Below are 13,308 nucleotides of genomic sequence, written 5' to 3' on the forward strand. Positions count from 1 at the left end.
TAGTTGCTCAATCTGGATTGTAACTAGCAATCTGGGTGGAGGACATCTTTCACACTCTCCTCAAGTGTTACCTATGATTAAAATGTATGTTCACTATAGACATACAGTGAGGGGAAAAAAGTATTTGATCCCCTGCTGATTTTGTACGTTTGCCCACTGACAAAGAAATGATCAGTCTATAATTTTAATGGTAGGTGTATTTTAACAGTGAGAGACAGAATAACAACAAAAAAATCCAGAAAAACGCATTTCAAAAAAGTTATAAATTTATTTGCATATTAATGAGGGAAATAAGTATTTGACCCTTTCGACTTAGTACTTGGTGGCAAAACCCTTGTTGGCAATCACAGAGGTCAGACGTTTCTTGTAGTTGGCCACCAGGTTTGCACACATCTCAGGAGGGATTTTGTCCCACTCCTCTTTGCAGATCCTCTCCAAGTCATTAAGGTTTCGAGGCTGACGTTTGGCAACTCGAACCTTCAGTTCCCTCCACAGATTTTCTATGGGATTAAGGTCTGGAGACTGGCTAGGCCACTCCAGGACCTTAATGTATTTCTTCTTGAGCCACTCCTTTGTTGCCTTGGCTGTGTGTTTTGGGTCATTGTCATGCTGGAATACCCATCCACGAACCATTTTCAATGTCCTGGCTGAGGGAAGGAGGTTCTCACCCAAGATTTGATGGTACATGGCCCCGTCCATCGTCCCTTTGATGCAGTGCAGTTGTCCTGTCCCCTTAGCAGAATGTTTGCACCTCCATGTTTGATGGTGGGGATGGTGTTCTTGTGGTCATTCCTCCTCCTCCAAACAAGGCAAGTTGAGTTGATGCCAAAGAGCTCGATTTTGGTCTCATCTGAACACAACACTTTCACCCAGTTCTCCTCTGAATCGTTCAGATGTTCATTGGCAAACTTCAGACGGGCCTGTACATGTGCTTTCTTGAGCAGGGGGACCTTGCGGGCGCTGCAGGATTTCAGTCCTTCACGGCGTAGTGTGTTACCAATTGTTTTCTTGGTGACTATGGTCCCAGCTGCCTTGAGATCATTAACAAGATCCTCCCGTGTAGTTCTGGGCTGATTCCTCACCGTTCTCATGATCATTGAAACTCCACGAGGTGAGATCTTGCATGGAGCCCCAGACCGAGGGAGACTGACATCCTTGGACAGCTCTTTGGTCTTGGCCATGGTGGAGAGTTTGGAATCTGATTGATTGATTGCTTCTGTGGACAGGTGTCTTTTATACAGGTAACGAGCTGAGATTAGGAGCACTCCCTTTAAGAGAGCGCTCCTAATCTCAGCTCGTTACCTGTATAAAAGACACCTGGGAGCCAGAAATCTTGCTGATTTATAAGGGATCAAATACTTATTTCCCTCATTAACATGCAAATCAATTTATAACTTTTTTGAAATGCGTTTTTCTGGATTGTTTTGTTGTTATTCTGTCTGTCACTATTAAAATACACCTACCATTAAAATTATAGACTGATCGTTTCTTTGCCAGTGGGCAAACGTACAAAATCAGCAGGGGATCAAATACTTTTTTCCCTCACTGTAAGTCAGATGCCATCCCTCCTCTCATATATAAAAATATAGTTTTTTATTCAGTTTTGTGAGGATTACACAATTGTTTTGCTTTGTTTTCTGATTTTTAGTTTTTTTCGGTTTCTGCTAAGAGTTATTTAAGTGCACATTTGAGCATTTAACAAATCAGTTGTCAGTGTAAGATTAGGATGTGTCATTGTTGACCCATGTGTCTTAAAATACTGTGGAAAAACCTGCTTTCTGTTTGGCAGCAATTTTATATATAAGAAAAAGATGAATATTCTGAATGCAGTGTTGTCCCTTTACTTGATTTTATTCAGCTCCTGTTTGCACAAAAATATGTATTATTAAGTAAAGGGGAAACTGTCATTGTTTTACCATATAATGACCGTGTTGCTTTTAAGACGCATATTCTTCCATCACCTTTCTCAAATTGTATGGATCTCTGTAGTAAGCCATTATACTGATAAATAAAAAGCTTTTTAACATTAAACAGTTATTTCTGTGTCAGAAAAAAAAAAAAAATCAAACCATGTTAAGATTATTTAACCGTAAAAAAATTTATACATTTTGTATGTTTTTATGATTTAAATGGAATGGAAATGAATATACTGTAAAGCTGTACATAAATGTCAAAAGTCTGTTCCGAAACCATTCTCTGATTCAGACAAGTTCTGCAACTGAGAGGATATTTATGTATTTACAGTTTCCTGCAGGAAACTGGCCTCTCTCTCTTTTTCTTTTTTTTCTCTCTTGTGACTGTTAATGTGAGGCTGTTAAGGATGCCTGATTTCCTCATCTGACAGAGGACGTGAATTGCAGAGACTTCTGTGTTCCTTTGTTATTGTTGTTTTTCCTTTGAGGGCTCTTTTCTTCATGTCTTCCTCATGAGTCTACTTCGGTTTCACAGACTTTCTGTAATATGGAAGAACTGGATGTTTAATCAGGATCCTGAACATGTCTTTCAGGTGGAAAACACCAATGACAGCGAGGAGAGTGCTCTGCAGCGTGACGCGCCCCATCGCCGGTCCCGCCGGCGCTTTCGAAAAGTTAATCCAAGCGGGGGAAGGGAGGTCATCACAGACAACGAGGAGCCTTCGGGATATCTCCTGGTAAGAGACACTGCCTTCATACATTGGATGGGGGTCTGGAATCACCAGTGTTTCAGTACTTGGAATTACCTTCTCTTATAACATGTTTAATATGTTGAGCTCAAAGTACAGTTCATGTGTTTGGCAACATGGTACCAAATGTGGCCTTTGAACTCCATGCGGTGTCTCGGTAGATTACAAATCATGATCTTCAGGTTTGTCATAAAATATTGTATCGCATGACTGTGGGTAAACGGTATGTGAAGAAGAACAGGAAAGTTATTCATATCCTCAGAATTTGTAATGTCCTAACATTCAGAGAACACAGTATGACATATCTTAAAGGTTTCATACTTCGTTCTACTCATTTTGTGGGAAAGGAAAGAATATTAATTCAGTTGCAGTGACTTTGTATGTTTAATAACTAATGTTGAGAGATGTTGAAAGCTTGTTACAATTCACAGCATACATCATGTACATAGCAACTAAAAGAAGAAAAGGATTAAGCTTTCTTATTTGAACCCAATATTCCAGCTTGTATCTGCAGTTTGACTTCAATAAGCTTGAATTTCAGTTTTGTTTTAGAGCCATATTTTAATTATAAAATATTGCAAAACAAATTGAAGCAACAGGTGGAAAATACTTGTCGGTGTTTCCAACTGCAAGTCTAAAGTAAAAGTCATCACAGTAGCAGTATGTAGCTTGATATTTTCTGAGTGATTCTGTTTGTCCCAAGGGGAAAAGCGATACTAACATATGCATAATTGTTTTTTTATAAGACTATAATAATGTTATAATAAATTAAACTGGATCAGTGTTTAATTAATTGCATAATAAAGTAATTTACATATTAAACAAACACTGTTTTAAGGATGTCTTAATAGAATTTAAAAATTGCTTTAACAAAGAAACCACAAATAAAATGTAAACAAAATGCAACAAGGGACCATTATTAAAGCAAACCCCCTAATTTGACTTAAAAGCCCGTTCTGCAGCTGCACATGTGTGAAGATGTTTTCATTTCACATTTCTCTTAGGGGAGTTGCTGCTGATAGAATCAATCTTCAGTGTTTCAGTTACAGTTCGCAGTAATCTTTCGGGCACATATTTCATCATTTGGAAATGACAGTTAATTAGGTTTGACTGTAATAGTGTGAGTCAGGACCCCATCATGGGAGCACATTTCCTTAACGGCAGAATGCAGTATGTTGTGATGAGATATTTACAACGGGCTTAATTTAACCATTGCACACTGTAATTGTGGATGTGAGTGCATATTGTCCTATCAAATATGTAACCTACCTGCTGTGTGATATGAAACAGAGGCATGTGCAGCAGAAGATTGAAGCTGACCCAGTCGAGTGATTGCATCACTGCTGTTCTAGCTGCGCTGCAATTGTCATTTGCTTAAAGAAAAGTCTCAGTAGTTATTATTTGTAAGATCTCCCTTAACACATGTAACTCCATGTTTTGTGTTGTGGCCATCAGGATTGTGCAGAAAGACAGGTACTTTACAATAAGCAATTGGTTCCTTCTACTTAATGCAAACTTACCATTGAGCACTGTTTAATTTGTGAATCTGCAGTGGTTTACAATTTGTATTTGATTGGGACCCAAGGCTGCCAAATACATTACATTTTTTCAGGGGTGTTCTCGAACCTCAGCAGAAAAAGATCACATGATCCCAGCCAGCATCAATTCAAAGACACAGTGTTGCTATTTTAACACTTATATTTGCTTCTGTAACAACACATTGTGAGGAGTGCTCAATTGATATGAGTGGAACATGCTTTGAGCAAGCTACCTGTCAAAACTGGAAAAGTGGACTTGAACCGCAGGCCTGCATTTATAAGAGCAACGAACCTGTGCAATACACATCACTCTCCCACCAACAGCAGACAAATGTGTTATGAGTTACAGTAGCTGTGTGTACTTCTACAGTGGCGTTGCTAGTTAACAGAGAACATGCAAGTGAGGTTTGCCAGATGTGAAGCTAATGGCATTAAATGGGGATAATTTAAGCGAGGAAAAAAAAAAAAAAAGTACAGAGTAATCTCTAAAGGGTAAACTCATTAGCAAGATTTAAACCTAAATATGAATGTGCTACTCTTGTTTCTCTTATGGGCATGGTTTTGCTCTTACGCTCATGTAATTGGTGATACTGAAGGACATTGTGGGAGTTAAAGTGCTATATGTTAGTCCCCAGTTTGATTTGTGCTTATCCATTATTCCATGTATAAACAATATCAGAAAATGGGAGTCTGCCATATGTACTTGGAGAAACACTAGCATTTCTGAGCTGCCATTGTGTCTTGTTGATGTTGTTGTGTGTTCAAAGGAAATGCTTACTTTCTGCACATCCTGGTCTTCCAGCTCTTTTATCTCATTTACCATCAAATCCATAGTATCTTAATGTATTTGGGAAATGTACACTGTGCCGTCTGTAGTTTGTTTCTTGTGCTCTTTATTTACCATTATTATTTTTTTGCTGATTTTTTTTTGCAAGGTGCATAATCTTAAGGTGCAAGTATGGATCTCACAATAAACTGTACAAAAAGGTGCTGAGAGGGTTAAAGAATTGGTGGTCACACGTAGGTTTAATAGTATGTTGGCTGGACTGCTGAGCGGACTTGACCTGTTTAATATCAGGGTGGCCATGGCACCAATATTAATATTTTATTTGCCGAAGTATTTTGTTTGGCTTGGAGACAAACTTAATATTCTACTTCCTCTCATTATGTTACATTCAGAATACCCTTTCCTTATATTCAAACAGAACAGTTTGAGGGGCACAATGTGAAGTTAAATCTCCTGACAAAATAAACTTTGATGTTGGTTTTTATGAGCTAGGTGTAATTCTTGTGGCCTAAGTTAGACTACTCGTCTTGTGATTTATTCCACAGATAAGTAAACGATTGGAAATAATAGTTTTATGTATACATATACTTAGCTTATTAGAGTAAAATAAATCTGTCATATTTGTTTATATTTATGTTTGGAACTTCTCAAACTAGAAAAATCTAATAAATGTTAATTATTTTTAACTAGCGTCAGTGACTAGGACATAGATTCTTCAAAGACTTGATACTGTAAGCTATGAAGATGTTTTAACAGGAAAGATTATTTTAAATTTCTGTTTTGTGGCCTGTTTTTTTTTTTTTTTTTTGGTTTCTGAATCAACACAAGACACAGCGGAAAAGAGCTGCTAGTCTGCGGTATTGTTTCCTGCCAGTCTAAAAGACGTCTGGTTCGCTGCTCTACGCTTGGCTGTAATCAGTGATGCGGCCCGTGTAGACTGTTTATACACAGAAAACGAACCTTTAAGGGCAGTGTCAATTAAATATTTCATAACATTATAAATGCCATGACTCTCACAACAACTGTATCCCATCTCGGTGTTGGAGGATTTAACAAAGTACAGTAAAGTACATGCTCTTGTTTTTAGGACTTTATAAAATTGTAATTCTGCCTTCTATGCTAATATGACAACTAACATTTCTTTGCCCAGTGCAATATTTGCTCCCCTTTTCTATCTCCAGATAGTCAGGGAAGACATTTTGCTGCTAGTCAGTTGAAATTTCTGCTCTGATTGAAGAAGCTTATCTTTCTTAGACTACAACTTGTTATGTAGGCTAGTTCTTTTGATTTAAAAATGTTAATGCATGAGAAATGTTCTCCTGGGCCCAGTGCAATACATCTCTAAAAACTGGTTTATGTTTTTGGACATATTTTGTATTTAGTAATGGCAAAACAAAGCTTAACATGTCACAAAATAAACACTGAATAAGTGCAGACACTTTATACCCATATTATGTATGATATTATAATAAACATAAAGATTTAACATTCCACTGGATATATATTTGCCTATGTATGTGTTGCTATAGAGATTAATTTTACATCCCCTTGTAGGTTGAGGAGCTGATGGCTTCTCAGAGTAGTATATATGCAATCTTCTTTCTCTCTTGATGGCTATAGGGTCTCATCAGCACATAGATTTAACCCTGACTTTGCACCCTTTTAATTTGCACCACTGTCATACTTAAATGTCCTGCCTTGAAATATGGAGGTTACTGTTGGAAGGCTGATGGGGAAAGCCTCTGGGTATTACCTCAGACAGCCTAGTTCTGTTTTATAAGATAGAGATTTATGAGCAAATCTATCAAGTGCTGTTTCTGTGTGGCACACCATGGAGAGAGAAATAAGAAAATAAAAAAGACTTAAATGTTGCACAGGCTGACTAAAGATAACAAAGCAGTTTCTAAAATGATGTATTGTAGAAGCAAAGATCTTCTGAAGTGAAGAACAGTATTTCAGATGTGGTCTAGGACATTTATTTTGGGACTGTATTCCTTTCACAATAAGGGTGAGACCAAAATCAGAGCTTGTTAATGTTGTTCTAGGCAGCTGCAGGGGCAGAAACACAACTAAATGTTATTGTTCTTTCTGTGCTGCTGCTGCTGCTGCTTCTGCTGTTGCTAATTTTAGGGGATTACATCATCGCAGTCGAGATGACAACCTTGCTCCCCCCTCTGGGGATGGATCATATTTTCATTCCATTTAGTGCCTTGGATTTCTCTGATGCTGTAATCGGGCTAGTTTTCATGATGCATTGGAGAGCTCTTGGCAGTGGCAGAAGTAGCTGGTCCACAATTGAACTCCGGGGGCAAAACAATATGTCACCTTCAGGGGGAAGGCCAGGCTCCCTTTCTCCCTCCTTGACTTCAGGAACTAGGTGGGGGAGGCTTTTAAAACGCAGGAATTCCTGTCCTGGATAAATAATGAGAACCCAGCCCACACCGAGATAGATCAACAATAGACCACCAACAAGCTGCAGTTTTGGACTGTTTTCTAGTATAACCAAACAGACTGAAAGTATTTAAGCAAAGTGCAACACAATTAAATGTTTATTAGCTGGATTTTCATTTCATAGACAGCGTTACTACTAGATCTACTTGTTTGTCTTCCAGGCTTTAGTGTGGAAAAGTATTCTGCCATTTCACAAAGTTAGCTACTTTTTGCATGAACTGAAATGATTAAAGATTTTGTCTAGACTGCTTGGTTAACGGTGAAAGACTGATGATGCTGTTGTGTGGCACTCATTGTGTCATCCATCCGTTGTCTGTCGTCCATATGTTTATTTTGTTATCATTCAGGTGTGGCATAGGGAATTGCACAGTGGACTCGTCTAGCCATTTGTAATTTGGATGAGAATCCTTTGGGGAGCCATTAGTGAACTCCTCCCCCACTGGAGCATCTGTGGGCAGGGGAGCCAGGCCTGGTGTCATGTGAGCCTTAGTACAGCACTGACATCACACAATATGTTCTCACCAATATTAATGACACCACTAAAACGCAGACAAGTTAGCCTTCAATTAAAAGACAGAAATCAACCATAAATGTATATTTTACAAAGAGTACAACACTTCTTTTTGACTTCCTTATGAAATCAATAACCTGACCAGTTGTTTGTTTTTGGTAACCTTAACCTTTTAGGCAGAAGAGACAGGAAACACATCCTCTTATTTACTAAGTCACCCTCATTGTCGGGTGCACATGCTGTCAGTACAGTTTCTGTGCTTTGAGTTGTTTTTTCTTTTTCCAAAAGTGTACCTTTTTTTGTGAGATTGTAGTATGTCATTGAAAACACAAGCTTTTCTAAATTAGGAAAAAGTAAAAAATTATTATTATTTATTATTATTATTATTATTATTATTATTATTATTATTATTATTATTATTGTTGTTGCACTGATGTATTCATGTTTTAGGAAAGGTGTTGCCATTTTGTTTTATACTATGAAGTGTACAGTATTCGGTGAGTGTAAGCACTGTCATGCTGCATGCTGTTATTGCATTAAATAAAAGATGAGAAAAAATGTACGCATGATACGGAAGGGATTGCATTTCAAATAGCATTCTGAGAGGCAGACATTTTCACAGCACGTAGCTTTGGTTAATGTGTTTAATGAAAAGTAAATTTATTTTGGTGGTGTTTTTATAACATCTTGAAGCAAAAGGAGTGCAGAATAGGGTCAGTTTTCTTTTCGCAACACTTAGAGTCTGGCAGCACTGCATACAGTTCCTTATGGGTAAGGTTCTCTGGGGAGCTCCATGTGCTGCAATCTGATTGGTTAGAGGTAGAAAGGGATGATGTCATTCTTACTTCAGGGCAAACTGAGAGGAAATAGAATTTAGCTCCCATTATTGAGCTGGTGCAGGGATAGAGAGAGGAATAAGACATTCACATGTACTGACTAAGTGTTACAGATTTATTCTGCAGTAGAAGAAAAGATTCATAATGTATGTAAATTCTACCACAATAACAGATTTTTGCTCTAGACTACCTTGCATACAGATATGCTTGTTATAGTGTTGTAATTTTCAGTTTTGTTACCACTTCTGGATGTTTTTTATTTTATTTTTTAAAGCACTGATTTGCATATGTGATGTATATTAGGCTATAGCCTATATTCTGTAATGTGTATTTGTGTGTGTAACTATGCTTGTGCAGTAGACTATTTGGGATAGTATGCTTTTGTGCACAATGTTTTATCTTAAAGAAGCAAATCATTTTTGCTTAACTGATAATTATATTTGACCTTTTCCTTGTATTATCTAACAAATATGCCAAAAGTTGCATATTTCATTCTTCACTAAATAAGAAACCTTTTATTTGTCTAGTGCCTGATGTGGACTGTAGATTGCAGAATGTGATTTTCACATGGAGGAACTGACAATTCCAATCCTAAACACACAATAGATTTATATTCATTTATATTACTGTACATATTATTTTCTTTAATTTAAGGGAGAAAGCTACCTTTACTATGAGTAAGGCTGACACATGAATTTATAGTTGTTTTTTTTTTTAATATATTTTTTCCACTAAGTGTAGGGGTGGGAAGATGCTCACACACACACTGTGCATATGATATGAAATATGATTCCAAAAGTAATTTTTCAATTATAAATCCATCTTGGCAATACATTATTTCACATTGCTGAGGGAATTCATTTGCATATTTTCATGCCTAACATTTGATTCCAGCAGTGACAGTTGCATCTGAACTCTGGGATCTGTGATTTACCATTTGCATTGTTATTTATGCTTTTTTTGTAAATGAATGCACTCAGGTTTATGTGTTGCCTGATCAATAAAGATGCTCTCCTCTCTGCATCTGCCAGATAGCCAATTGGTCTAATGCAGTTTCCACAGCGCTCACTCTCTATACAGGTGATGTCATTCTTTTTGCTCTATTCTCCTCCCACTCCTCTCCTTATTAGATGCTTCATCTTGCAGTGGAGCATCCAATCGATGGGAGGTTTTCCTAGGGGAACAGCTCAGCAGAAGCCAGGGATATTCACTAGGAATTAGGGACGTAAACCGGCAGTCTTGCTCTGGAGATGGACAGGCATTTGTTAGGAAATGTGTGCGACCTGCAGTGTGCAGCGAGCCTGGATTTTACTCAATGCAGAGGACAACTGAGAAATGCTGTTGAATAGTTTCCTGCATGCTCTCTTCTGATGCCCAGATAAGCAGCACTTCTTAACAGGAGTTTTGCCTGAGTCTTTAAGTGATTTTTTGGAAGAGAATGGATGGGATCAACTGATCAAGGCTTGGGGATTTAAACACCGGCATTTGCATTTCTGAAGTGGGCTTTTATTCTTGGATCACACTTCTTCATGTGGAAGGCTGCGTGCGCTTGGGCAGAAGACTTGTGATTTTATAGCACTTTAGTTCCATGCAGAAGTGCCTTTTACCAAGTGAAAACAGAAGTTTTGATTTTATCTGGGATCATGATGCATTATTAGATCTTCTCAATCATCTACCTTAATTATTCTTTACTTTGACAATGGACAGATTTAGTGTCAAAAGTGAAAGGAAGTGGATTACCTAGTTGAAACCACTCCAGCTGTAGTCTTAACAGCTTTTCAAACTGTTCTTCTTTTTTATCAACTCCGTTTTTTCATCTTCATTCCTTCCATTGCTAGTCATTTTTTATTTTTATTTGGAAATAACCACGGCAGCAAGAAACTGTGAGCAATGCCAATCTTTTTAAATGAATTTCTTGAACTTTGAGACACCTACCACAATGATTTCTGTTTCCTGAGGTGACTCCTGCAGAAAAAAAACTTTTTTTTACAAAACCTTTTTTTTTTTTTTTTAATAATTTTTTGTTTGGAAAAGGAAACTTTCCCCCCCGCTTGGGAAATGGCTTTCCTCGTCCGTTGCTATGCCAACTGCTTGCAGCCTTGGTCCTCCAAAGTAAGCCCTGTTGAAATTGTGTACTCTGGCCTGTTTCTATGAGCATGGATATTGCATCTGCCTTTACATTTGAATTTATATGTAGATGTTTTGTTGTTGTAGTTATTTGTTATATATTATTGTCTGTATTATTGTTATATTTTAAGTTTAAGAAAAATCCAATATATGTTTATATGATAAAATCTGTAAAATATGCATTTCAATATTATACTACCAGAGAGTAAATGTTAATATTTTGTTGCATTATTCTTTTTTTTACCACATACAACCTACAACCCTAGCAACATTTTAAACAGCCATTGCATGACAATGCTTTGCACATTGGTAATACTAATGAACTGAGATTTAGCCACTGAAATTGCTGCTGCAATGAATCATGTACCAAATCGTCCAAAATATGCCGTGACACAGTGATGGGTTCATTTCTCAAGTTTTTAAACTTTACCTTAACTTCAAAATGTATTCTGAGCAAAGGTTAACTGAAACCCATCTGTGAAGACACATTTGTGCTTGAAAAAATGCATTTATGAATAGAAGGCAATGCTGTACCGCAGGTTGTGTTTTGTGTTGCAAGTAGCCTAAATCTCTCGCAGGATGACGTGTGAGCGTGCACTACGTTTTTTACTCCTGACTTACCTTCCATTACAATGATGTAATTGTTATGTAGCACATGCCAGCTTCAGTCTGCTTATTCAGCAATGTGGCGCCTAGCATTGTTTCTTCAGGGAACTCCTGGAAAGCCTTTAGCCGTGCTTGTGCCCCCAAAGCTGTGCTGTTCCCTGTCTGTGACATAGTATCCATTAGTTGTGAACAATGTAACGCATACTACAGGTGAGTACAAATATGAGCAAAACTGAATGTGAAGTCTAATTTGAAGTATCCCCCCCATGTCTCGTTGCTGTTACTGTAAATGTTTTTATCTTTAAGTAGTTTTACCCCATTCTCATTTATTTTCTTCCTTTTCCTTGTTTTTTTTGCTGAACTATAGTACAACAGGATTCTCCAGTGAGACTACTGCCTCACTGTGTTCAGAGCACTGTTCCATGCCTTGAATCTCCACAGCACCTTTAGCCAAGGCTTTGTTGGCAGCTTGTAGGACGCTCTGCTGTTGTATTGCTCACAAAACATTAAAATAAAATGTGCCCCCCCCCCAACCACAATGCATTTTCTATGTTTTAAAGACATTATTTATTTCAAGAAGTTTATTACCTTGATTAAAAACTGAAAACATATAATTGTCTGTTGCCTGATCTCTACTGTATTGGTGTGCCACATACTGAAAAAACACTGCTAACATATACTCACTTAGGCTGTAGTGTTTGTGCTCAGTTAGTGTTCAGTGGTCCACTACTGTGCGTTTACTGTATATGTTTTAAATATTTTACCACTGAAAGGTATTTTAAGTTAATAGTAACTGGCAAGAGAATAGGATAGGTGCTATTTATGTTAGTGGTGTAGCCTAGTGTTGTGTAAGTCATGTACCCTGTGGGCCATTATAATGTTTTTCTTTGCTATATTTAATTTGCTTCTCTCTATCTGAATATAGTTGCCCTGAATTGCAGTCATGAAGATTTATGATTCCTGTGTTTTCAGCATTTACTGTGAACCGAGTATTTGACTGTTTTGCCTGTTTGTGTTAACATTGTAACTCCAGAGGGGTCTTGAACCAAAACTGTTCGAGAGATTTCAGACTTTTGAATAATATAATGATATTATGATGAGGCTGGCTAATTGTGGCTTTTTTCTAATATTATAGAGTATATGTGTTCAAGACATGTCTGCCTTTTCATCTTTTAAACATTACTGCAATAACTACAATGCAAGATGTAGTACTTGATTATGTTTTGCCCTAGGAAACACAAATAAACTTTTTGTAAATAGCAGATAGACAGGTGTCGTAGAATCAGTGAGTGAACCCTCCTTATTCCCAGGATGTTCATTCTGTCTAGTATTCTGTGTAGTCTAGATTGTGAAAATTGAGAAGGAATTCTTCATGTCATTGTGTCCTTAAGCCTGTTAATACAATTTCTCTATGATTACAAGAGGTTTGATTAATAGCATTTGAGGTGAGTTTTCTTTTTATGATATCATGAAGCTTTGCACTATTTGATCTGTTTCAGATTAAATGTTCCTTATTTTAAATGGTGGGAATTATGTTCCTGTTTGTATATTTGCCTTTTTTTGACCTGTATTTTAGAAAATGTGTAAGCCTAACAAAATATGACCATCAGAGTAGCTGGTATTTATTGTTGCTTGAAAACCATGATACAAAAGAAAAGCAGACTTTCTTGTTGACATGGATTTCCTAATCGGTTATTATTAGATGGTGACATTGAAGGGCCATAATTCCAGGATATTTGATTTTCTCCTTTCTTGAATCTTATTATTATTTTGTATCTCTTACATTGCTG

General features: G+C 37.2%; 1 protein-coding gene across 5 annotated transcripts in view; it reads left to right on the top strand.

The window, feature by feature from the left end:
• rapgef6 (Rap guanine nucleotide exchange factor (GEF) 6) overlaps positions 1 to 13,308 on the top strand; it is a 95,688-nt gene that overhangs the window by 30,534 nt on the left and 51,846 nt on the right. For all 5 annotated transcript variants that reach the window (XM_066716888.1, XM_066716892.1, XM_066716891.1 and 2 more), the window contains one exon: positions 2,507 to 2,650. In XM_066716888.1, coding sequence (XP_066572985.1) covers positions 2,507 to 2,650 — 144 coding nt within the window. The remainder of the gene's footprint in view (positions 1 to 2,506; positions 2,651 to 13,308) is intronic.

Source organism: Amia ocellicauda, chromosome 11, assembly GCF_036373705.1.
Source record: "Amia ocellicauda isolate fAmiCal2 chromosome 11, fAmiCal2.hap1, whole genome shotgun sequence".
Lineage (NCBI taxonomy): Eukaryota > Metazoa > Chordata > Actinopteri > Amiiformes > Amiidae > Amia > Amia ocellicauda.